The sequence below is a fragment of the Gopherus evgoodei genome, chromosome 4 (genome assembly GCF_007399415.2).
Source record: "Gopherus evgoodei ecotype Sinaloan lineage chromosome 4, rGopEvg1_v1.p, whole genome shotgun sequence".
NCBI classification, from domain to species: Eukaryota; Metazoa; Chordata; order Testudines; family Testudinidae; genus Gopherus; species Gopherus evgoodei.
Window position 1 is genome coordinate 130,926,829 of NC_044325.1, and position 26,156 is coordinate 130,952,984.

General features: G+C 55.8%; 1 protein-coding gene across 5 annotated transcripts in view; it reads right to left on the minus strand.

Annotated features, from left to right (window-relative positions):
* The window catches only part of AMPD2 (adenosine monophosphate deaminase 2), a 43,542-nt gene extending 17,897 nt beyond the window's left edge, over positions 1-25,645 (minus strand). The window contains exons 1-5 of one of the 5 annotated variants that reach the window (XM_030561077.1): positions 25,496-25,645; positions 5,512-5,642; positions 3,292-3,422; positions 2,362-2,430; positions 743-854 (exon numbers count right to left, since the gene is read on the minus strand). In XM_030561077.1, coding sequence (XP_030416937.1) covers positions 743-854; positions 2,362-2,430; positions 3,292-3,422; positions 5,512-5,642; positions 25,496-25,505 — 453 coding nt within the window. In that variant the 5' untranslated portion in view covers positions 25,506-25,645. Of the gene's footprint in view, positions 1-742; positions 855-2,361; positions 2,431-3,291; positions 3,423-5,511; positions 5,643-10,991; positions 11,119-20,517; positions 20,645-25,495 lie in introns of those variants that run through there. The other 4 variants (XM_030561076.1, XM_030561080.1, XM_030561078.1 and 1 more) reach the window with 4 other exon arrangements.
* Between the last annotated feature and the right edge of the window lie 511 nt (positions 25,646-26,156).

Genomic DNA, 26,156 nt, shown 5'->3' on the forward strand with positions numbered 1-26,156 from the left:
GAGACCATTACTCCTTGTTCTGTCATCAGGTACCACTGAGAACAGTCTAGATCCATCCTCTTTGGAACTCCCTGTCAGGTAGTTGAAAGCAGCTATCAAATCCCTCCTCATTCTTCTCTTCTGCAGACTAAACAATCCCAGTTCCCTCAGCCTCTCCTCATAAGTCATGTGCTCCAGCCCCCTAATCATTTTTGTTGCCCTCCGCTGGACTTTCCAATTTTTCCACATCCTTCTTGCAGTGTGGGGCCCAAAACTGGACACAATACTCCAGATGAGGCCTCACTAATGGCGAATAGAGGGGAATGATCATGTCCCTCAAGCTGCTGGCAATGCCCCTACTTATACAGCCCAAAATGCCGTTGGTCTTCTTGGCAACAAGGGCACACTGCTGACTCATATCCAACTTCTCGTCCACTGTAACCCATAGGTCCTTTTCTGCAGAACTGCTGCTTAGCCACTCGGTCCCTAGTCTGTAGCAGTGCATGGGATTCTTCCGTCCTTGTTGAACCTCATCAGATTTCTTTTGGCCCAATCCTCTAATTTGTCTAGGTCCCTCTGTATCCTATCCCTACTCTCCAGCCTATCTCCAGTCACTCCCCTCCTCCTAGTTTAGGGTCAAGTCGGAGGGGAGTGACTGGCTCCTTGTCCTTGTTGAACTTCTTTGAGAGAGAGAGGGAGGGTAACCCAAGTAACCCTTAGTTCCCACTCCCTGCAGGCAGCCCCTTGTGCCAGGCAAACTCACCCCACATGTCTCTTCCCCGGAGATGGTGACCCTCTGGAACTCTCTCTCCAGCAGCACATCCCTCTCCTTGGGGAGATGATCCACCAGGTTCTCGTTCTGCTCCTTGTATAGCCTGGGGGAGGGAGGGGGGAAGAGATGCGTCAGGGGGCAATGGCGGGTGTCTGGCCCTGGCCATGCCCCAGCTCCCTATCACTTCCACACACACCCATGGAGCTATCCAGAGACAGACACACGACACAGGGAGATGTGCAAACACAGACTCAACCCCGCAGGGGGAGCTTCCCTGGGATCTCAGCAGCCACATAGCAGCAACGATGTGCCCACTGTGACCCAGTAACCAGATTCACAGCTCAGCCGCTCTGTGCACCAGGGAGCTGGCGCTCAGCTGAAGAGAGAAGCCAATCCCCAGCTCAGTGCCACCTCCTGGGACGCAATCTGTAGTGAAGATGCCGCTCAAGAAGGTCCCATTCACTGGGCATCAGGACTCAGCTTGGCTGCTGGAGGTTGAGTTACTGGGAACCTGGCTCTGGACTGAGCACCCTGCCCTGGGCAGCTCAGCCCAGGAACGCACGAACAACGAGGGGGACATAAACAAACTGCAACAGAGACAAGAAGCAGCGCCGGTAGCCCTCTGCGGCATCTGGAATCAAAGGCAGGTGGGAAAGGGAGCTCAGAGCTAGGGAGAGTGCCCGGCAGGAAGAGCGATCCAGCCAGCCCGGCATCCCTGAGGCAGGCACCTTCCCCTAGAGGGCACGGAAGCAAAATCCACCCCATTGCACCAGCGAGCCTAGAGCTGTGGGATCACCAGCTTTCATCACAGGGATGCCAGCTCTGCCTGCCTTCCCCACCCTAGAGAGCAGGCCTTTGGGGAGCTTAGCTGCTCCCCAAAGAGCACACCTCATTCATCCCCCTTCTCCTCCAGCTCACACTCCTTCTCCCCTAGCTGCGTCCCTTCTTCCCTATCCCTAGAGGAAGCGGCTCCCTCCTTCCCTATCCCTCCTTAGTGGCTCCCCAGAAGGATATGCATGGCTCCATCCCTTCCTCTTCCACTCCCCCATCCACGCCTGGCTACCTGCAGAGCCTCCAGTACACACCATCACTCAGGAATGGGAGAGGGTGCAGGAAATCCCCCAGGTTGGCCCCTTTGGCATCAGCTACTGCAGGAGTGACCAGAGCTCTCAGAGCTCATTTGTGATGTCCCCCACAATCCTGGTGGATCCCCTAGAGCAGGGGTAGGCAACCTATGGCACGCGAGCTGATTTCACACTGCCCGGGTCCTGGCCACCAGTCCAGGGGACTCTGCATTTTAATGTAATTTTAAATGAAGATTCTTAAACATTTAAAAACCTTATTTACTTTACATACAACAATAGTTTAGTTATATATTATAGACTTATAGAAAGAGACCTTGTCAAAATGTTAAAATGTATTACTGGCACGAAAACCTTAAACTAGAGTGAATAAATGAAGACCCGGCACAGCCTTTCTGAAAGGTTGCCGACCCCTGCCCTAGGGAATGCTGCTCCCCAGCCAGGCTGGGATCAGGTGGAGCCCCAGCCCCCAGGGCGCACCCAGCTCACCCCAAGTCGCTGGCGGAGGGGGAAAAGCCAGACACTCACTGTAAGTCAGCAGCACTGTCAATTTTCAAGAAGTCCTGTTTGGCTCTGAGTAAAATGTCGGGTTCTAGTCTGAGGACACATGGGAAGCAAAGGCAGAGGCAGGGGCAGATGGATGGACGAACGGAGACAGACAGGGAGGAGAGAGGAAGAAAGGAAACACGGGTGTTAATGCAGAAACCAGCACCAGGCACCACAGACACAACCAAGTAAAACTCATCGGGATGGGAAAGGGGACCCTGGAGCGAAGAGACCCAAGAGTGCCCAGGATGCCTGTGGGACCAGAGAAGGACCAGGGCTGGGGGACCCAGGAGAGCCATAGCAACCCGAGAGCCCAGCCCCTCCTCCCCTAAACTCCACCCAGCTCTGTTCTTTGGGGTGCTGGCAAGCCTGAGGCTCGAGCGAGGCAGGAGAGACAGAGCTTGCTTTGCCTGACAGACGGGGTGGGGACAGTGTGTTCAGCTAACACCCCAGCGGGGACCACCAAGGAACCCCAGGATGCTTCCGGCTGCACAAACTCCAGGCAGGATCGGGCAGCCTGGGGCTGCCAGCTCTGCACAAACACCTGCTCCAGCCAGAGGCTCACCCTGCTCCTGGGTTGCCCATAAGCTGCCCTGCTGGGCTCCATGGCAGCAGACCTGGCCTGAAGACCGAGCAGGCAGGTCTAAGAACAATCCTGAAGGCCCTGGGGGTGTATGAGCGATCCTGGCTGGGGTGCAGTGAGTTTCTCAGGCCCCTGACCAGTCACATCTCACAGCTGGCCTTGGAAGGGACCCTCCCCCCTTGTCTAATCCCAGCTCCCTGGTGCACTGGTGGAGCCGGTTAGCCGTTAATTCAATGATACTCCCTCTGCTCTGCCCCAAGCAGGGCATAATGGGATCAGGACCTAGAGAGACGTGGGGAAATGGGGACAGAGTGGGGGCATCGCCTTACTTCACGTCCTGGCTGATCTGCCGCTCCAGCCGCTGGCGCCTTTCCTCCAGCTGCTCAATGGGGCTGTCCTCGGGGAACTCGTACGGGGCGCTGCGCATGTCGCTCTCCACCAGCGAGCGGGAGAACAGTTCCTGTGGGCAAAGCAGCACAGAACAAGGCATGAAGGGAGCTGCCAGCACGGCCTTCAAATCATCCCCGCCCAGCACATCGTGGCCTATCGCTGGCATGCAGCAGCATGACGAGCTCCTCCCATCCTCAGCTGGTGCAGGGAAGCCACCAGAGGCTTACCAGGGGATGCCAGATTTCCCAGCAGCAGGGCAGACATGCCCCAAGGCACGACAAGTGAGTCCGCAAATGAGGGTGGGGGTGGGGGGGGGAGGAAATAGACGAGCAAGCAGAGATTGCCTGGCTCAGGGCAATGGGAACCAGCCACAGGAGAGCAGCTCAAAGCCAAGGCAGGCCAGCATTGACGGAGCCTCAGTGCAGGTGCCGGGGAGTTAATGTCTGTCTGTTGTCAGAAGGGCCACAGGTATCCCCTCTACCCCAAAAAGTGGCCTCTCTGGAGTGGGGCAGCATGGAGGAAGGCACCAGCTGCTGCTGCCCCTTCAGAGCCCAGGGCTGCCAATCCAGCATGAGTCACAGGCTGGCACTAAACTTGTTCAGGACGCTTGTTCAAAGCAGAGAGGAGTTGGTGAGGTTTGCCTGGGAGGCTCAATACACACGAAGGGGATGGGGGTGGGACAGACTGATCAGACAGCTCTCAGCATTCCTCTCCTCCTCCCCCACATGTGGCCTGCCCAGCCCAGCTGCCTCAGGCTCTGGGCTCCTGACAGGATCATTGATCCCTCTCAATTGGATGATGATAAATCTGCACCCGGCAGTCAGGGTGTTGCTGATCAATGGCTTTTAGCATCCTGGCCATGAGGCGCAGGGCCCCACGGCCGTGCCTCAGTGGATTCCCGTCAGGACCTGGCTGTGTGAGGGAGCATGGTCAGTGATTGATGCCACGACAGCGCTCGCTTAGGGACATGTCTCCCCACTGAGAGCGCCCTGAGGCCGCCGTGCCGTGCCTTGAGCAGAGAGAAATGCAGCTCCAGGCTGAGTCGAGCCTGCTCTGCAGGGATCTCCCTGGTGCCTCAGAAATGCTTTGGGGCAAGGAGGTGCCAGGCTCCCTGGGACACATTCGGCCTCATCCAGAAAGGAGATGGGCAGATATTAGATGGAGTGCTAATGAGGCTCTTGCCTGGGCACACAGACTGATCATTCCTGAGCAATCTTCAGGCTGGCCAGCCAGGAGCCCATAGGGCCGGAGCTGCTGCCTTCCCCTGCTTTCTTACTGCTCTCTTCCCCTGCCATTCCCCGGGACAGCCACTAGCACCAGAGCCCCTCAGTCACAGCAACATCCACAGAGGCCAGCAGCCCCGCAGTTTGCAAACATCCCCCAAAGAGCCCTAGGTCTAACTCTCCTTCTAAACAGCCAGCTGATGTCTGCCTGCATTGGTTCCATTCAGGAGGGAGAGGGGGCCAGGCTGTGAGCGCCATCTCACGCTCCGCCACCGTTTCCCAGAAGCCACTGGGGTCAAGGCGACTGTTTTGGCCAAGCCAGCATGGGGCTAGAGGACTATGATGTGCCTAAGGGGCTCGTACCAAACATTCCGGACAGGAGACGGGCAGAAATGTCCCAACAGCTCATGGCTGCTGAGGAGTCACCCACAGTTCTGAAAACCTGTTTTGTCAGGCTGAGCCCTGGCAAACTCAATGTACCGGGACACTGGGAGACAGAGGCTGAGGGAAAGCGGGCTCCTGCTCATTCCCCTGATTTGGGGACCCCTCCCTGGCTTTGCTTTAAGGGGACTACAAATGGGAGACAGTGGGATGGAAGGGAAGGGAAGGGAAAGAACACAAAAAGATGATGGATGGAGGTGTATAGGGATGGATAGCTAGAAGGGCCTGTAGAATGGGGTGGAATGGCTGGCTGGACCTGGAGAATAGGGTGGGATAGATGGCTGGCTGGGTGGGTGGGAAGGCCTGGAGAATAGGGTGGGATAGATGGATGGATGGGTGGGTGGGTGGGAAGGCCTGGAGAATGCGGTGGGGTGGATGACAGAGGGATAGATGAATGGATGAGTGTGCATGGGATGGGAGAGAGAGATGTGCATGGGATGGGATAGGGATGGATAAATAGATGGGGAGTTTGCATGAGATGGAACAGACAGCTACCTCAGCGATTTCCTTGTACTTGCCATCCATGGAGGTGCGCAGGTCGACAGGGAATTGCTTCAGGCAATGCAGAGTCCCTGGCAGGGAGTGAGCAGACTGCAGTGATCGAGGCCCCAGCCCACCATGGATCTCTGTGGAAACACAGTTCAGACCAGTCAGCCAGGGAAGGGAGGGTGTGGTCTGCACGGCCCAGTGAGCAGTAAATGCCAGCCACACAAAGGGGCAGACTTTAGCCAGAGTTTAAAAAAAAAAGGGGGGGGGGAGTGGAGGAAAAATACACTCTCCCCCCCAGGGGGGGAAAAGAACCAACCCTGGAGTTAGCACAGTAGGGATCAGCGAGGAGGGTCTCTGTGTTTGTACAGTACCTGGCACAGCGGGGTCCCGGCCACAGCTCCTAAGCACTACTGTAACAATAGATAACCAACAATGCTACAACAGTGCCTGGCTCCCTTAGATCCTTTGCCTGCTATCACTGCAATCCGGTCTCTATTGGTGTAACATGGGCTTCCATTCCCATCACCGTGGCATCTGGGCACCTTCCACATCAAATCAACAGCACCAGCGAAGCCCCTAGCAGATGTCACGGAGTCTCAGGTATGCCTCCCTATTTCGGGGTAACAGCTCAGCTGGGGTAAGGATGGGATTTTATTTCTTTGTTTCAGGGTTTGGTTTGGTTTCTTTGCCGGAGTGGATGCTGGGGGGAAGGAGGCATTTAGGTCAATGGGGGGGGGGGGCAATAACAAGGGTACTACCCTTCACTTCCTTAGCTTTTTCAGGCCTCAATGCACTTCACAGCCACTCAGCAGGCGAGAAAGGGAGAGAGGGAAGTCTAATCCTCGTTTTACAGCTGGGAAACTGAGGCACGGAGTGACTTGCTCCAGATTACACAGCAAAGGAGAACCCAGGAGGCCTGATTCCTAGTCCCTCACTCTGACCTCCCATGTGAGGCAGCAATTCAGACATCTAAAGTATCCAGGCCGAGGTGTGTGAGTGAGCAACAAAGCACCCAGAAATATCTCAGCACATGCTGTCCCCCGCCCCCTAAAGCCATTCCCTTCCAGGGCACTGGATAGCTTAGAGGATTGGCAGTTCAGACACCATGGTAATAGAGGCTATATAAAAACCTAAGACAGAGGGGTAACAGGAGAAGGAGGCTCTCGCTGCTGGACTGCTGCTCCAAATCCAGTCCAGCCTGGCAGGAATGGGACAATGTTACCTTCTAATGGCTGGGTTAGTGGCCAGAATGAAATGGGTGCTGCGTCTTGCCCAGCCCCTAGGGAGAAACAGATGCCCACAGCACATTAACCAGCACTAACCGGCCCCCATGCCGCCAATGGTCATTTACAGGCCTCAATAGCAATCTGCACCAGGATCCCAGCATCTATTTAACCTCACAGCCTCCTCAAACTAGTTCAGCGTTGCTCCTGTCTCACAAATGGGGAGCCCGAGGCAGGGGGCCACATTTTCCAGTGCTCCGCTCCTAGTTTGGGAAGCCAATACGGGTGAGTGATTCCAGAGCCCAGTGGGCACCCAGTGTACTGAGTTCCCATGAGGGATGGGCCCTTTGGAAACCACTGGCTAGAGCAGAGAGGTGACTGGCCCAAGGTGACACAGGGACTCTGTGGCAGAAGCAGGAATAGGGCCCAGGGCCAGAGCACTGCCAAACCCACCAGACCATCTAATGTCTCCCAGAGAGGCCAGGAACTGAGCAGCGCACCTCGCCTCTCTTCCCTAAGCTGGTCCCACCAGGTCACAGTTTAGATGTTGTGAATGAGGAAGCTTGTCCTGTGCAGTCTATTTTGGGCCTAAGCCAGACCTTCAGCCCCCAGGGCTGTTGAGCCAACACTGAGCTCACTGCAAGGGTCTCTGGAGAGAATGCGCATGTAACAAGAACAACGTGGTCTCTGTTCTGCTACCCAGGAGAGGCTTGGGGAGAGAACTTTCTCCTGTCTCAGCCTGTCCGAATGAATATAAGCCCAGCAGTCAGTTCTCACACCAGGGGAAAGCAGGCACAGGACCACAGAGAACCTGAGGGTCTGTTTTAATGGGTGAACTGGCTAAAACTCCCTGGCCTTGAGATTTCCTGGGAATAGAAGTCACCTCCCTGCATCCTGGGCTGAGATAGCACAGCCACCTCTAGCTCCCACTCCACAGGCAGAGAGGGCAGTGCAGAGGAAAGCTATAAACAGTTCCAGACAGGAAGATTTTCTCACCCATCCCCCTACTCCTAAGCTACAGCGCTGCGTTAATTAGCCAGGTGCACTGCTGTTAGGCAGTGGGATGCTGAGCTCTATTGGCTAATGGGCCGATCTCATGGATCAAACTCTAAATTCCTTGAACATGAAAGTGCCAAATGTCAGGCACGCAGCAGAGAGAAGGAACGGATAATACTAGTGCAGCAGCGGCCAGGTGCTGGTTTCCTCACGCAACTGCTGCCACTTGGAATCACATGCCCACCTGCAAAAGGACTGTCACAAAACTGAGTAAGAAAAACAACACAGTCTCCCCAAGGAAAGGAATGGGAACCCCATCACCTGAGAATGGCCAGAGCCCTACTGGAAAGGCTGTCCCAGGTTCCCTCATGGAGCCTCCTCTTTCTTTCCAATCTCTCGCTAGAGGGGCAGACACATCCTGGCCTCTGGCTGGGAGAGAAGTGTATTACTTCTTTTCCACCCTCACCTGAGAACCTCCTGACTGCCAGGGCTGGCTCCAGGCAGCAGCCCAGCAAGCAGCTGCTTGGGGCGGCCAATGATGAGGGGTGGTACGTCCAGCTCTTCAGCGGCGGGTCCCTCAATCTCTCTCAGAGTGAAGGACCAGTCACTGAATTGCCGCCAAAGACTGAAGCAGTGGCGGTAGAGCTGCAGAATGTGATCGCGGCTTTTTCTTCTTCTTCTTCTTTTTGTTGCTTGGGACAGCAAAAACCCTGGAGCCGGCCCTGCTGACTGCTGAGGTGGTTCTGCTATTCTCCCTGTGGCAAGGGAGGTGTAGGTGGGGGGAGCAGAGGAGGTGAGAGAGACAGCTACTATTCTACTCTACCCAGCCCTCAGCTGATCCACTCCAGTACCTGCCTCTGCTCAGAGCTTCCCCAAACAGCAGCACAGAATGACCCTGATTCTCCCCCTCCATAGGATACTGAAGGGCAGCCCTGGAACTGACCAACATCTTGTTAATTTCACTCTGCAGCTGTTAGGCAAAGTTCTGAGCAGGGGCAGAGAAGCTGGAGCCTTCCATCTCTGTCTGTGCATCCACATTCCACTCAAGGGGGGTTCTTTCCATAGCTAAAAGCAAAACACACACATACACTCTAAATGAAAGCTTAAATTCTACAGAAGTTGGTTTCTTCTCCAAGCTCTCTGGGGAAACTCCTACTCGCTGCTGAGATGCAGATTAATTTGATCTCCAAAGCTGCTGGGGAGCTGCTCAAAGGATGTTTAACTGCTAAACAGAGACGATGGATGGGAGGGAGTTAAGAAAAAAATCAACACAATATGCAGAAGTGTACAGGGAGAGATGCTGCCATTGGGAAGAGATTCCCCACCCCTCTCAAACTGAGGAATCCACACCTACAGCAGGAGGTGCTGTGCTCTGAGGGCAATATCTTTCAGATAAGAAATGAAGCTGAAATCCTGGCTGCCTGGAGCTCCATTGCCTTCCCCCCTTCTGAGTTTCAACTCTTCTTCATTTCCTGTCCTTAGCAGCTGTGTAACATTGCCCTGCACCGTGAAACAACTGCTGTGAGCCACCCAAGAGGAGGCTGCATTGCAGCACCACGGGGGGCAAGGAGCAATTCTTGTGTATACTGCGTGTCAAGTGCTGTGGGATCCTTGGGGACGGAAGGTGCTGCTATTAGCATGCAAGCAATAGCCAACGTCCCCCCTTGCCTACCGGCTCAGTGTGTCTCGCTCAGAAGCCAGGGACACTTCCTACCCCTCTTAACTATCCAGTGGGTTTTGAAACCACTGCACTCACTTAGCAAGTCTGGGTGGGGAGACAAGGACTGGTTTAATCCCTTTGAAGTTACTCACCTCCTGAGATCACCGCTCTGGATATAAGTCAGGTCTCATTGGGAAACTAGGCTCTCTCACGCCAAAAGACTGAGCCCTTAGACACATTAACCCTTTTGTGTCTGGACTCTGCTTCATAGCAAGGTTATCACTCAATGGGGGTGTATTTGCTGCATGGGGCAGCCCTGGAGATGCCCATTTGGGGCTGCTGAAGAGGTTAAATCAGACCTTCAACCCAGGGCACTCCCTGGCTGAGTGCTGGCCCGGGTGGCTGAGGGGTGTTTGCGAAGGACCCTTCTGGAGCTCTCCTCTCAGGTCCCATGGCCAAGCCCTGGCACTGGCTGAAAGGAAAAGCTCCTTTTCCAGCTGTCAATGGCCTCACGTCTCCTAATGGTCTTCATGCACCGCGCACACCATCAATTCATTAGGTGAAGCAATTGGTGCTGGGCAGCCACAGCGGGGCCAGCCCCAAGGACAGGATTTGGCTAATCCAAGCCAATGAGGGCCAGGGTCTCTGGACCCCCAGCAACCCCTGGCTCTGCCTTCCCAGGGCAATGGCACGTGGACAGGGCCTGCGTCGGGACAAGCGCCCACTTGGGAAGCCCAGCGAGAGCAAATGTGTCGTTAGCTAATGAGTGTGCCACCGGGCCAGGTAGGGGCTGCAGCTCAGCGAGCCTCCAGGCAAGGGCCTCCAGTTCCACCTGGACTCCTTCAAATCACCACCATCAGTCTTTGGGGACCCCAAATCCTAGTGTGGCCATCTCACCTGGGAGGACCGGCAGTACTGCAGCAGAGCCCAAGCTGTCTCAGCAGCCCAAACTCCTTCCCTGCACCATGGCTCCAAATACTCCTGAATGCTCCTGCACTGCTCCCTCTTCCCTCAGCCAATCCTGCCCTCTGCAGCTGCATCTCCCCACCTGCGCTCCCCTTTCCCAACCTCCATCTGGGGGCGGGGGGTGAGGAGCTGCCTTTGCTGAGCACCTCCAGGGCCCTTTGGCCCTCATGGCGGCAGGGTGCAGGCCTCCCCAGCCCAGACCTGCTCCACGCAAGAAGTGTCCCTGGCTTCCACCAGCCAGTGCTGCTGGGTCTGTCAGCTGCTGCCTGCTCCACCCCCACCCCTTCTTCAACGGGCTGCCCCCACCACCCTCCAAAAATAATTGTCCAGCTCCAGAAGCCTGACACCACCCATGCAGTGACACAGAACAGAGCCTCTCTCCCACATGTGACTTACTGCCCCTGCAAATACCCCACTCCTATACCCCAGTCCCCCTCTGCCAATATTGCTGGGTCTGCTAGAAGGGTTTCCTCCCCAGCATCCACGGCACAGTGCCCCCGCACGGCTTCATCTCCCATCCCTCCTCACACCTGGTACCCCCCAAAACCTGCAGGCTCCTCTGCTCAGACACAACCCAGAGCTGCGACATTAGGGCCTCTCTGAGCCACTGCTTCCCAACAGAGCATCCCATCATCTCCTACCTGAGCACAGCTCAAGGGGGACAGCCCCTGGGGGGCTGATCAGGCACGGCTGCAGCAAGCGAGCAGCCTTGATCAGACGAGGGGCGATAGGCTGGACACGGCTTTGGACGTGGCTGCTGTCAGCGTTTCACAGCCTCCTCCGTGCAGCTGCAATCCCACAGGATTCCAGCTCTGAAGCCGGCTTGGGCTGTACCAACCGTAGCCACGCGCCGGGGGGCGGAGACCAGAAATATTTCAGCCCCGTACAAGAGGCAGACAAAGCCCTGAGACATCATCTCCCGAGGCGGCGGAAGCACTAGGTCGCAAACTGGGCACAGAGCCAGCACGTGGGGCCCGGCTCATCCACGAGGTAACATCAATGTCCAAGGAGCCCTCCTGCCAACGCCAAGGTTGCTGCCCTGAGCCCACGGCACCAGCTCAGCCCATCTATCGCCAGCCCAGCAGCACCCAGCACTGGAGCATCTGGCTCAGCCTGTGCGGCTCTGCGTCCCGATTTGGCCAAGGCTACCCAGGCGGGAGGGCTGGGCCAGGTCTTGACCAGAACCAGGCCTGGCACACAAGAACATCCTACTCCAGCGCAGACTCACATGCCATCCTGAGCATCCTTCTTCCAGTGTTGGGTGTGCAACTCACAGCATGATCTGACTCCCAAACCCTATCCTGTAGCCAGAGCAAAGAGCCAGGAGTCCTGACTCCCAGCCCCCTTGTTCTGATGCACTAGACCCCACTCCTCTCCCAGAGCTGGGAACAGAACCCAGGAGTCCTGGTTCCCAGCCCCTCACCATTAGACTCCACTCCCCTCCCAAGTCAGAAGAAGGCAAAGTCTGACCTCACTGGCCGCCTCCAGCCCCTGGGGGCTTGGAGTTACTGAGGGAGGTGGTGGACAAGCCAAGGGCAGGGCTAGGGTGAGGAGGGGAGATTAAATCTCATTCTGGTTGTGTGGTTTAATGTTCTCCTTGCAGGGCTGAGGCCCAGCAGCCGAAGGGGGTGGGGGCTACTGCTAGGTGAGGCTGGCTACCAGGGCTGGCTCTTGGTGCTGCAGCCCCGGATCAATGAGACACTCACACTGACCTAGAAGGAGCAGCTGCTTCCTCCCTCCCTGTGGAGTGAATGGATGTGCCCAGCCTGCACTCCCCATCCCCGAGATGGAAAGCTGCAGAGGAGCTAGTGACAGGCCTTTCATTGCACAGCTCTGTGCTCACCCACAGCCGGGCTGGACTCCAGCTTAGGGCAGCATCTTCCCTCCCGGATGGCGAGAGGGAGGCCTCAGGGGCATCCTGATGATACAGCACCCCACCACTGCCTGCTCCCAGCACCTGCTATGCCAACTGGACCCCCCCCCCCATGCACCTGTTACACCCAGGGAAGAACGGAGGCTCAGCTTGGAGGGTGGGGGGTGCTGAGCAATTGATGGGAGTCTCAGGTGCTCAGCATTTGGCTCTAATTTAGCATCTATTGGGCCAAGCAGGGGGCAGGGGATTGGTGAGACCTGGCTGGGATCAGATGATCCACCCAATATTCAGGGTAAGTAAATATCAGGACAGATTCATCCCTTCTCTCTCTGCACCCTGAGTGGGGTATGAATGCCCTAGATCAGGCTGCACTTGGCCTCAGGCCCTGCCTTTAGTTTTGTCCCTCAAGCATGCCACTGTTGCTTGCTTATTAACAAGACAGTGGGGAGGGGAGGCAGCCAGGGCTGGGAGCGTGGGAGACAGCAGCCATGTCAAGATACCGCCCTCAGGTCAGGGGACCTGGCACCCCTGACAATGATATCATCAAAATGACATCATCATTTTGTGTGAAAAGATGCTACTGTAAGGCTCTCACACAGCTTCATAAACATTCATTCATTGCAGTCCTCACTGGGAGGTAGGCAAGTCACTGAACCCATGGGGAAACTGAGGCACATGTGCCAGAGAGAACGGGCAGCCCTGAGGAAGCACCAGCTGGGACAACCCCAAGCTCAGCACCTGTGAGGTGAGATTAGTGCCTCACATCCTGGCAAACAAATCTGGCCATCGGCATCGGGGTGCAAGAAATGAGTCACAGATGGGAGTTCCCTCTCCTCACCCTGGACACCACGCCCCAGCTCTAGCCATAGCTTCACAGAATAAACACAGGTCTGGGGGGACCCTGACAGCTGGAAGCGGGTGGCAGCCACTGCTAACACAGCTCCCCCAATGTATTTGGAGTGCCCAGCTGGGGACACCATAAAGGGCCCAGGTGCCCCAGAGAGTGAGCGCCAGAGTTGCAGGTGTTCAGCTTTTGTCACAGTTGGGCCCTTTTCCGGTGACAGCAGTTGGGCTCCCAGCTCCTGAGGCCCTCCAGACCCAGCACCACTGTTTGGAGCCGTGGCTGGGACCGCGTCACTGCAATCACGGCCTCGGCTCTGCTCCCAGATGGCTGGTTTATTTCCTACTTCATGCAGGGGATTAAAGACAACAGCTTCTGTCCCCGGAGACGGAACAGACTGGCGCTGAGGAGCAGCCTGCCTGGAGCCTAGCTGCAGGGCCGCAGCGCACCACCAGCAAAGGGGTGCACCACAAATCCTATGCCTCTCTACTGCACCAGGAGCCCTCGGTCGCCAGCTCCTCCCTTCGCTCCAGCCTACAGCTGAACCCTGCTCCCATTCTGACCCTGTTAGCATCCCCGAGTCAAACCTGTCTCCTTATGAGAGTCACCTTGGGGCACCCTCCAAATCCTCCTTTCCAGGAGAGTTCCCCTGATGGGAGACGCCCACTCTCCCTCTCCACCCCAGTCCCCCTGCGCTATTTCCCTCTTCCTCTCTCAGCAGATTCTTTTGCTGGCCTCTGGGCCCAGCCAGCAGGGGCCCCAAGCTCAGGAGCAGCTGCTTGCAGCACACATGCAAATCCTCCCCTGTGAAAGAGAATGGGGAAGGAGTCCCCTTATGCAACCCAGATACAGCCCCTTGCACTAGGTCAGGTTCCTCAAACACTGCTCTGCAGTGCTCCGGCTCAGGGAGGGCTGTGCAGAGAGTCAGAATTATCCCCTTCCTGCCTCCTATCCATGCTACAGTTGTGCTAGCAACAAACAGGAAGGCTCCATGTATATTTTGCCTTTCTATACGGTCTTTCAGTCAGTGGCCCCACCGCCCTTTACAAAGAAGAGCCAGTGTAGCCATCCCCACGGCACAGATGGGGAAACTGGAGCCCAGAGGAGGGACGTGACTTGCTCAATACCCCGCCTTGCCTCAGATAAGGATTACAGGGGGCGGGGGAGAGGGCAGCTGTGAACCACTGTAGCTTTCACACCTGGGGGTGGGGAGAATATCCAATAATCCCCCCAATCCTAAAAGAACTAAAATCTAAGCCCCTTTCAGGCGCTGTCAGCCGTTGCCCTTAACAGCTCTGCTGGCAGCCAGGACTGTAGCTGCATTTCTACAGTCCAAATCCTACACAGCTAAATACCCCTCCCCTTCCCCTTCCATCCCACTGGGTGGCTAGGCCATAGGAAAAAGCAGGAGGAGTCTTTGTGGCATCTTAGGCCATGTCTACATCTAAAATTTTGCAGCGCTGGTTGTTACAGCTGTATTAGTACAGCTGTATAGGGCCAGTGCTGCAGAGTGGCCACACTTACAGCAACCAGCGCTGCAAGTGGTGTTAGATGTGGCCACACTGCAGCGCTGTTGGGCAGCTTCAAGGGGGGTTCCGGGAACGCGAGAGCAAACCAGGAAAGGAGACCCGCTTCGCCGCGGTTTGCTCTCGCGTTCCCGGAGCCACCCAGCAAACCGCAGGGAAGGAGACCTGCTTGCTCGGCGTTCTGGGAACGAGAGAGCAAACCGGGAAAGGAGACCCGCTTCGCCGCGGTTTGCTCTCGCGTTCCCGGAGCCACCCAGCAAACCACAGGGAAGGAGACCTGCTTGCTGGGGGTTCCGGGAACGAGAGAGCAAACCGGGAAAGGAGACCCGCTTCGCCGCGGTTTGCTCTCGCGTTCCCGGAGCCACCCAGCAAACCGCAGGGAAGGAGACCTGCTTGCTCGGCGTTCCGGGAACGAGAGAGCAAACCGGGAAAGGAGACCCGCTTCGCCGCAGTTTGCTCTCGCGTTCCCGGAGCCACCCAGCAAACTGCAGGGAAGGAGACCTGCTTGCTGGGGGTTCCGGGAACGAGAGAGCAAACCGGGAAAGGAGACCCGCTTCGCCGCGGTTTGCTCTCGCGTTCCCGGAGCCACCCAGCAAACCGCAGGGAAGGAGACCTGCTTGCTCGGCGTTCCGGGAACGAGAGAGCAAACCGGGAAAGGAGACCCGCTTCGCCGCGGTTTGCTCTCGCGTTCCCGGAGCCACCCAGCAAACCGCAGGGAAGGAGACCTGCTTGCTCGGCGTTCCGGGAACGCGAGAGCAAACCGGGAAAGGAGACCCGCTTGATTACCAGAGGCTTCCTCCTTCCACGGAGGTCAAGAAAAGCGCTGGTAAGTGTCTACATTGGATTACCAGCGCTGGATCACCAGCGCTGGATCCTCTACACCCGAGACAAAACGGGAGTACGGCCAGCGCTGCAAACAGGGAGTTGCAGCGCTGGTGATGCCCTGCAGATGTGTACACCTTCAAAGTTGCAGCGCTGTAACTCCCTCACCAGCGCTGAAACTTTCTGATGTAGACAAGCCCTTAGAGACTAACACATTTATTTGAGCATAAGCTTTCATGGGTTTTAGCCCACAAAAGCTTATGCTCAAATAAATGTGTTAGTCTCTAGGGTGCCACAAGGATTCCTCATTCTTTTTGCTGACACACTAACACAGCTACCACTCTGTAACCTAGGCCATAGGAGACTATCCTGGAGCAGGGAAGCCTGAGGGGGTCTTTTCCAGCACTAGAGTCAGTGGAAAAACACTGGCCAAGTTAATGGCTGCGAGCGAAACTGAAGAGTGATTATTAAACTTTCACTGCCCACTTCACAAACAAACCAGGACCTGACCCCAGGTCTTAATGTTCTGTCTCCCTTTGGCAGCATTGCAAGTGACATTGTCAGACTTTTTTTCTCTCTCATTTTCCAGTTGTTTTCTTCCTCAATGACACCATCACTGGGAGGTAGGCAAGTCACTGAACACATGGAGAAACTGAGGCACAGATGAGCAACTTGCCCAGTCACACCACAAGCCAGTGACAGAGCCGGGAGTTCTGGATTCCAGTTCCTTGTTACTAACTGTTGGGCAGCACTGCCTACGTAGCTACTAACATGCCCTCCTGACAGGGAGAAAAACCTTCTAACACAGAAGAGTAGCAATAGGCCAGTCAAGTCAAAAGGCTTATTGTACCAGAGCAAGATCACCACAGGTCTTTCAGTAGGGTCCCCATGCACCATGTATGTAAGATACGAGATTTCCCCACAGGCTGATCTGGGAGAGCTGGAATTGCCTGTGATTGGTTTCTGGGACACTTTAAAGCATCACACAGCATTCAGGTATCAGAGGATGTGACTAGCCCACACCCTATCCACCCGCAGTCACAAGACCATCTGCCCAATTATTCCCACTTCTCTTGTGCCATCATTTACACCAGTGCAACTCCTGGCCATGGTCCAAACTACCTGTGTGTCCCAGGATGAATCGCTTCCCTGTGCCTCAGTTTCCCTGCCAGGAAAACAAGGGGACAGTGTTACTTGCCCACTATTTGCATAGTGCTTTGAGATCTCTGGCTGAGAAGTGGATAAGTGCTAAGCATTCTTATGACTATGGCATATTGTGGGGCCATGCGGGCCGACCTTTATGGCCGACCTGGAAAAACGCTTCCTCAGCTCTCGTCCACTCACGCCCCTTCTCTCCTACACTACATTGATGACATCTTCATCATCTGGACCCATGGGAAGGAGACTCTGGAAAAATTCCACCAAGATTTCAACAGCTTCCACCCCACCATCAACCTCAGCCTGGACCAATCTACACGGGAGGTCCACTTTCTTGACACCACAGTGCAAATAAGTGATGGTCACATTAACACCACCCTATATCGAAAACCTACCGACCGCTATGCCTACCTTCATGCCTCCAGCTTCCATCCCGGGCACATCACATGATCCATTGTCTACAGCCAAGCACTGAGGTACAATCGCATCTGCTCTAATCCCTCAGACAGAGACCAACACCTACAAAATCTCCACCAAGCATTCTCAAAACTACAATACCCGCACGAGGAAATAAGGAAACAGATCAACAGAGCCAGACGTGTACCCAGAAGCCTCCTACTGCAAGACAAACCCAAGAAAGAAACCAACAGGACTCCACTGGCCATCACATACATCCCCCAGCTAAAACCCCTCCAACGCATCATCAAGGATCTACAACCCATCCTGGACAATGATCCCACACTTTCACAGGCCTTGGGTGGCAGGCCAGTCCTTGCCCACAGACAACCTGCCAATCTGAAACATATTCTCACCAGTAACTGCACACCGCACCATAATAACTCTAGCTCAGGAACCAATCCATGCAACAAACCTCGATGCCAACTCTGCCCACATATCTACACTAGCGACACCATCACAGGACCTAACCAGATCAGCCACACCATCACTGGTTCATTCACCTGCATATCCACCAATGTAATATACGCCATCATATGCCAGCAATGCCCCTCTGCTATGTACATTGGCCAAACTGGACAGTCTCTACGGAAAAGGATAAATGGATACAAATCAGACATTAGGAATGGCAATATACAAAAACCTGTAGGAGAGCACTTCAACCTCCCTGGCCACACTATAGCAGACCTTAAGGTGGCCATCCTGCAGCAAAAAAACGTCAGGACCAGACTTCAAAGAGAAACTGCTGAGCTTCAGTTCATCTGCAAATTTGACACCATCAGCTCAGGATTGAACAAAGACTGTGAATGGCTTGCCAACTACAGAACCAGTTTCTCCTCTCTTGGTTTTCACACCTCTACTGCTAGAACAGGGCCTCATCCTTCCTGATTGAACTGACCTCGTTATCTCTAGCTTGCTTGCTAGCATATATATACCTGCCCCTGGAAATTTCCACTACATGCATCTGAGGAAGTGGGTATTCACCCACGAAAGCTCATGCTCCAAAACGTCTGTTAGTCTATAAGGTGCCACAGGATTCTTTGCTGCTTTTACAGATCCAGACTAACACGGCTACCCCTCTGATACCCATCTTCTCAGTTCCCCTGGAGCTCATGTTACTTCTCCCCAAGCCCAGCATCCCTGGGCTGCAGGTCTCAGCTTTTCACCGAGGTGTAGCCAAGCTGGAATCTCTTCGAGGGTGTGTCTACACTGCAATTGGCCACCCGCAGCTGGCCTGTGCCAGCTGACTCCTGGCTCACAGGGTTCAGGCTAAAGGGCTGTTTAACTGTAGTGTAGACACAGGACCACTTCACAAGGTTCTAGAGCCCAGGCTCCAGCTCAAACCTGAACATCTACAACCCACCAAGATTGAGTCTGCTGCGTGTCTGCAGGATGCCTCCCACAGCCCACGGGACTCGCAGCACCCACCTCAGCTGTCTGCATGAGGCAAAGTGTGTCTTTCAAAGTATCAGAGGGGTAGCCATGTCAGTTTGGATCTGGATCCAGCACATGCATCCGACGAAGTGGGTATTCACCCATGAAAGCTCATGCTCCAAAACATCTGTTAGTCTATAAGGTGCCACAGGACTCTTTGCTGCTCTTTGAAATTAGGCTCTTGACAGCATGAGCAGTGCCCTGTCAATACCAGCTCTGACTCCCAGAACCAGCTGCATCACACAGAGATGCTGATTTCACCACCTTCCTCATCTCACACCCTAGAGGGATGGTGCAACCCAGTGACTCTTCCTCTGCTGGAATCCTGTCTGCCCTGACCTCCTCCTCCTCTTGTCAGCCTCTCCACTCCCTTGGCCCAGGTGGCTCTGCCTTGCAGGAGCCATGTGGGTTCTGTAACCTGCCCTCCCCATGCGAAGGAGAGCACAGCGGGGAATGCAGTGACATGCCTCACAAAGCACCGTCGGGCTGGGGCAGGCCAGGCAGGTTACTAAGGAGACTGCTACCCATTTCAGCTACCCAATTATAATTGCAGGCAAGAAAAAACAAGATATTGAGCCACATGCAGAATTGCACACCCCTTTATTCCTATGTGTCCGGAGCACACAGCACATCCTCTCACACAGACACACACGTTAGCATCAGGGTGTCCATCAGACACAGCCACACAAATACACACTCCCCCAAGTACACAGCATGCTTATCGGTGTCAGCTGGGCTTACAGGCTCTATGATAACACAGATGATAAATAAATGAATAAGAATAATGTGTCCATGCAACACAGCTCCATGAGTGCACAACACAACACCCATACGCAGATTAGCTAGGTGCATTGTGGGCTTTTCCCTCCCTGCCTGCCTCTGACACATCAGGGTACCAGCTGCTTAGGCGCTCAGATACCATGGTGCCCAAGACTAATATAGGACAGTGAATAGATGGCACAATGGCCAGATCCAGTATTAAGCAGATGACATTTGCTGTAGGGCACATGCAGCCACGCCCGACGAGCCAGGTGCACAGCACCCCCAAAGCTGCCAGAGACCCACCCAACATTCACAGCCTCCCTAGGGGTCAAGTTTGAAGTCTGTGCTTAAGTGGCATGATTCTCACACCGCAAGATACAAGCAGCCCCCACTGACTAGAACAGGCATCACTAGTATCCTGTGGCCAGAGAACAGGGTCTCGGATTACCTGGCCTGCAGAGCTGATATCAAAGCAAGTGACCAGGTCCCCCAATATTAGAGGAGGCTGCTCAGGTCCCCCAAGGCTTGGCATCTCTGCAGCAACCTGCCTTTGCATGCTGGGGGACCTAGAATATGGTGGAGGGAGAATATTCTGTGGCCCTCAAAGAAGGTGGCGGCTGTGTTCCAGGCCTGGGAGATGACCCCAGATTTTGATTTGGTCCATGCCCCACACACCACAGACCAGCTAGGGCAAACAGGGACATAACAACATGTGGCTCTTCCACATCAGCTTTCAGCTCGGGATCTCAAAGCACGTGCTGAAGGCAGACGAGGCGCATCACCCCCATTTCACAATTGGGGAAACTGCCACTAACTCATTGGGGGTGGCTCAAAGCTAGGAAGCGAAAGAACTGAGGCATCCTAACCATGACAACACACTCCTGCCCAGAGCCAGGCAGGGAACCCAGGCACCCCGGTCCCCTGCTCTAACCACTAAAACCACTGCCTCCTCCTGCTCGCTCCCCCTGCATGCGATGCCACACATCCATGGTACACACTCGCGTGCAGAGCTCCCGGCCTCACACTCACGTGCAAGGCGGGGTGCAGAGGGGTCCCCTTTTCCTCCCCCCAGCCCGATCCATCCCTTGCCTTTGCCACTGCTGCTCCCCTCCCCGCAGCAGCGCCCCCAGCCAGACGCCCGCGATTACCAGCATCCCGCGCAGCGGCGCCGCCTGGGCCCACATGGCCACGAGAGGAACCAGCGACCCACCCCCCCCAGTCCGCCCGTCCCCGGGGCCCCCGCGCGGAACAAAGGCAGCGCCACCCGCGGGCGCGGGGGCCCGGCCGGCGCTCACCTGCGGCGCCGGGGCCCTGCAGGCTGCCCCGCTTCTGGAAGGGGTGCTTGCCCCGGGAGGCCGCGGCGCCCGCTGACATTTCGCTTCCGTGCGCGGCGGGGGACTCGCAGCTAACGAGCCGGCGGCGGCCGGCAGCTCTTCCTGCAGCAGCGTCCCAGAGCTTGCGCGGCCCGCTCGGCCCCTCCCCTGGTTGATGATTGATGCAGCGAGCTCGGGGCTGGATCGAAGTCCCAGGCTGTCCGTCCTGGTGGCAAACCCGCGTGCCTCAGGTCCCGGGGACCGGGAAAGGGCGACCCCCTGCTCCCAGGCGAAGGGGCGGGGAGGTGCATGGGCTAGAGCAATGCATGGATAGAACTGGGGGTCACTGGTGCTGGAACTAGGGGTGCTGAAGTAGTAATAACAGACACCAAATACAGGGTTTCCATTAGGAGCACCCTTGGGGGGCTCCCCCCAGCTTCCCCAACCAAGCCTGTCTAATCACAGCTGTTTCCAGACCCACTGAGGCCAAGGGTCCCTGGAGCCCAATTTCCAGTCTTTGCCAGAGGCCAGGGCCAGCAGCTTCAGAGGAGGGAAGAAAGAACTCTGCAAGGGGCAGTTATGGAATATGGGGGCTCCTGGCACAAGATGGGGCGGACAGACCTGCCCCCCACCCCACCCTGATGCCTGCCCCCCTTCACAAACACATGCCTCAGAGGTGTATCTGTGCCCACAGTGGCACTTACAGACAGATCTACCTTCTCACTCCTGCATTTAGACAGGGATTGGAGCAGGAGAGGAGCAATCCAGGCCCCCCTGCCAGGGGTCTCCCCACAGAACAAGCACCAGGTGATGATCCCATGCTGTGCTGCACAGCATGTTTCCTCTGCGCTTTCCAACCCAACCTGCTAGGCTCCATTCCCTGGGGAAGCAGAGAGGTCACATGCAGCAGTACATCAGTATCAGAGCCAGAAGCAGAATCCAGTTGTCCTGCCACCTCCACCCCCTGCGCTAACCACAGAGTCATACTCCCATCCTGATCTGCAGCACAGGCAAAGATTTACACTGCTTTACGTTCTACTTTCCCCCAAACAGTATTTTCAGAAGGTATCAGCCCTGTTCCACACATTCTGCTCCAAGCAGTGCTAGAACAAGAGTCGTGGAAAGGTGATCCACTGTGGAATAGGAACAGCACAGCTGGGACAGATCCTCCCCACTTGTATCATCATCAATAAAACTACTCTGGGAAAAGGCAGCATGGCCTAGTGGAGAGAGCACTGGACTAGAAGTTCTGTTGCTGACTCTGCTTCTAGGTGACCTTGGGCAACACTTTACCCATTTCTGCTTCAGTTCCCCGCCACCCTTTGCCTTTCATATTTATTTAGACCAGAGTCCCCCAAGTGGCACAATCCCCTAAAGGAGTACAGAGAAAAGTCTGGGGGAGTGCAGCAGGACCTGGGCCAGCCCCCACAAGGGTAGGGGGGGAGTGCCATCCATCCCTTCTCCATTCCCAGCTGTGCTCTAGTCCCGCTCACAGCTGCGTCCCAGCTGCAGTGCTGCTCCATTAATGGCCCTGCACCAGCCCTGAGCCTCACCGCTGGCCGCAGGCCACCACCACAGCCCAGCTGCAGCTCCACCCCCAGCCGCGGCCTCGCTCTAGCCCTAGACCCACCCCCCAACTGCAGCCCCCTTCCCTCTGTCCGAGTGGGTGTGGACAGGGATAATGGGGAGATCCTTAAAAGTTTGGGGACCACTGATTTAGACTGTCGGCTCTTTGGGGCAAGGACTGTCTGGTGTTACGTGTGTGCTGCACCTGGCACCACCTGTGACACAGACATGCCAAGGCAGATATATTGCCCCGGGTCTGACCATCCTCTCGCTATTTCACTGAAGGGGATCGGGTGCCGAGCACTAGCTGATTTCTGGGTTATTGCAGGATGTTTGTATGGGAGAGAGTTTTAGAGCGTGTAACCTGCAGAATGCTGGGTTTCAGACCTGTTGAAATGAAACTTGTCACCTGAGTTGAGGTGGTCTCAGGGCAAACTCAATCAACACTGAGAACAATGGACATCAGGGGAGCCAGCCCTGTGTTTACTGTCTGGACCAGGTCCAAGCTTGAAGCTTTACAGAGACAAAAGAACCCCAAGAAATGTCTCTGAACAGGGGAACTCTGGGGGAAGAGACAGTCTGTAACTGTGCTGGAGATGAAGAGCCCCGGTGGTAATCCATTATGAAGGAGACACTCTACCACAGGCAGGGCCAGCTCCAGGCCCCAGCTTGCCAAGCGCATGCTTGGGGCGGCATGCCGCGGGGGGCGCTCTGCCGGTTGCCAGGAGGGCAGCAGGCGGCTCCGGTGGATCTCCCACAAGCATGCCTGTGGAGGGTCCGCTGGTCCCACGGCTCCGGTGGAGCATCCACAGGCACGCCTGTGGGAAGTCCACCGGAGCCGCGGGACCGGCGAGCGGCAGAGTGCCCCCCGCTGCGTGCCACCATGCTTGGGGCGGCGAAATGGCTAGAGCCGGCCCTGACCACGGGGGTTGTCAACCTTTGAGAAGTGGTGTGCCGAGTCTTCATTTATTCACTCTAATTTAAGTTTTCGTGTGCCAGTAATACATGTTAACATTTTTAGAAGGTCTCTTTCTATAAGTCTATAATATATAACTAAACTATTGTTGTATGTTAAGTAAATAAAGTTTTTAAAATGTTTAAGAAGCTTAATTTAAAATTAAATTAAAATGCAGAGCCCCCTGGACCGGTGGCCAGGACTGAGGCAGTTAGAGTGCCATTGAAAATCAGCTCGCGTGCCACCTTTGGCACCTGTGCCATAGGTTGCCGTCTCCTGCTCAGGGGCGACTCTAAACATTTCACCACCCCAAGCACGGCAGCATGCCGTGGGGGCGCTCTGCCGGTCACCGGTTCCGCGCCTCCGGTCGACCTCCCGTAGACGTGCCTGCGGAGGGTTCACTGCTCCCGTGGCTTCGGTAGAGCCGCAGGACCAGTGGACCCTCCACAGGCATGCCTGCGGGAGGTCCACCGGAGCTGCAGGACCAGCGGACCCTCCGCAGGCATGCCGCCGAAGGCACCCTGCCTGCCGCCCTCCCGGCGACCGGCAGAGCGCCCCCCACGGCATGCCGCCCCAAGCACTCACTTGGTGTGCTGGGCCTGGAGTCGCCCCTGGCTACTGATACCACAAGCAGTGAGCTCTGGGCTCCCTGAGCCCCACTCTGTCAGTGGGCTAGCAATTAACATATCCCACTTGAGAGGCCGATTCCTTTGCCTTCTGGACACGGGCAAGGCACATCAATCCATTCTCTCCTTGGATGCAGGATGCCCGGTTCCCCAGCTGAACCTCACCTCAATACTCTCCTTAGCTCACAGCACTTAGATCTGTCCACGCTAGAACCAAACAGTTTTATTTAACAGAACTTGAGTTAAAGATTCAAATAAAAGGACACATGAGGTAAAAGGAAAAGGTAACATGCAGTCTAGAGCCCACATGTATTAACAACTAACAAGTCCCTTTCCTGGAATAAAGTATTCCTCATCCAATGCTCAGTGCTTGTTCAGTTCACAAAGCTGAGATCCACCTTTCATAAGATGCTCCAGCTGATAGAGCAGGGGCAGGGGCGTGCTTGGGGCGGCATGCCGTGGGGGGCGCTCTGCCGGTCGCCGGGAGGCTCCGCTGCCGAGGCATGCCTGCAGAGGGTTCACTGGTCCTGCGGCTCCACCAAAGCCGTGGGAGCAGCGGACCCACCGCAGGCACGCCTGCGGGAGGTTGACCGGAGCCGCGGGACCGGCGACCGGCAGAGCATGCCGCCGTGCTTGAGGTGGCGAAATGTCTAGAGCCACCCCTGCCAGTAGCCACCAGAACTGGGAGACTTTCCCCTGGTGGGCACAGACAAGGCCCTCACTCTCTGTAAGCAGAGGCCAGTGATTTGCTCCAGACACCTCAGGTCACCCCAAAAGCCTCATGCTGCCCTCACAGAAATAACAATTAAAGGAAGAATCCGGAGCTCTGTCTAGATACTGATCCTGGATCCAGCCTGGGGCTTGGAGATTTCACAACTGCTGGTTGCGTCACCTTTGTCTTGGGGAATTGCCAGCAGCTAGGCTCTGCTCCACTGCACTAGGAACCTTGGTGCCCCAGGGGGAAATGTTTCTATTTGCACATTTCAGAAAAGAAAATCTTGGCAGCCCTTGCATTAAACCCCGAGCAGGGGCGGAGTCAGGCCAGGGCCTTTGGCAGGAGCAAAGAGCGCCTGCGATTTGAAGTGCCATTTCCAACCAGCTGCAGGAGAATTGCAGATTATTCCCAGCGAAGTGTGATCGTGGAGCAGGGAACGTGACACACAAACCCCTGGGTACTGGGCAGCCCCTGTAATGTCCCAGCATGTTATGCTGCATAACGTGTGTGTAGTAAACACCAGCTGTGCCTCCAAAGGAAACCGTTACAGCATGGGTTGAGCTGGACCCAATCCAAGTCCCCAGCGGAGTCAGTGGGATTAACACTGCCCCTCCCCCGCACAGACCCTTTCCCTGCCCCCCGGGCCCTGGATGTTAGCGCCTCAATTCTTAACCCGGGGAGCTGGAGATAACCCGGGGTGCGAACAAGCGAGGCGGAAAGACAAAGAGGAACCGAACAATCAGCCTTTGTGCTACAAGAGCCGAGCGCCGGATCTTCCTCCGGTGGAGCCCGACTGCAGCCCGGCCCCCGCGGCAGCGCCCCCCCCCGGGCTGCAAAGCCGTCGCTGGGCTCTGCAACCTGCGCGCCCTGCGTGGGAGGGGGTCGAACAGCAGCGAGGCCGGTGAGCAGAGAGAGGGAGGGCGGATCGGCTGGGGGGAGGGAGGCTTATCTGCTCGATTAAGAGAGGGGGAACGGGGGGCACCAATGTCAGCTTCAGAGTAACAGAGCGGAAAGGGAAGTAGAGCGGGGGAAGACACTGATACAGAAGCTCGCAGCCCCCGCCCTGCTCTCTCCCAGCCCGAGCACCCCTCGCCCTACCTGAGGCCATGCTGATCCTGCCCGGGAGGCAGGAGGCTAGCAGGGGCAGGCTGCCTGGGAAGCAGCGGCTGAGCCTCCCATTGCGTGGGGAGAAGAAAGCAGGCTTTGTGTTAAATCTAGGAATGGAGCAAAGCCCGGACTAAAAGCTCCTGCTGGTTGCGAATACAGTCACTGAGGCAGGCTGTCCCAGCCAGGGCACTCTGCCTGCCCTGGAGTCCTGCCAGGGCAGGCTCTGGGCTACAAAGTAGGCCAGTTTAGTGCAGGCAGAAACCCCTCCCATCCCTTCAGCTGTAGCTCTAGCTGTGCCTGGAACTTTAGCTCTAATGCTAAGCATGGGAGCTAAAGGAGAATCTCCATTAGCTGTTAGCAGTATAGTGCTTATGACCCCCAGCTGAGCAGTTCTGAATCCATCCAGCAGAGAACAGCGGTGACACACCAGTGAGCTCATTACACTGCAGACTTTAATAGTACAATCTTGCAATTTTCAGCCCCCTCCCCCCCATGAGTAATTCTTGGCCTCCTCAAAAGCCCCTCCCCTACATCATTGCAGGGCCCTATTCAGAGTTGTCATTCTTCTCTCAGGGGTGACACCACTGACTTCAGTAGGGTTTCACCGGGCAGTAATTTTGGCCCCCAGTTGTTTAAAACCCTTCATGGATTC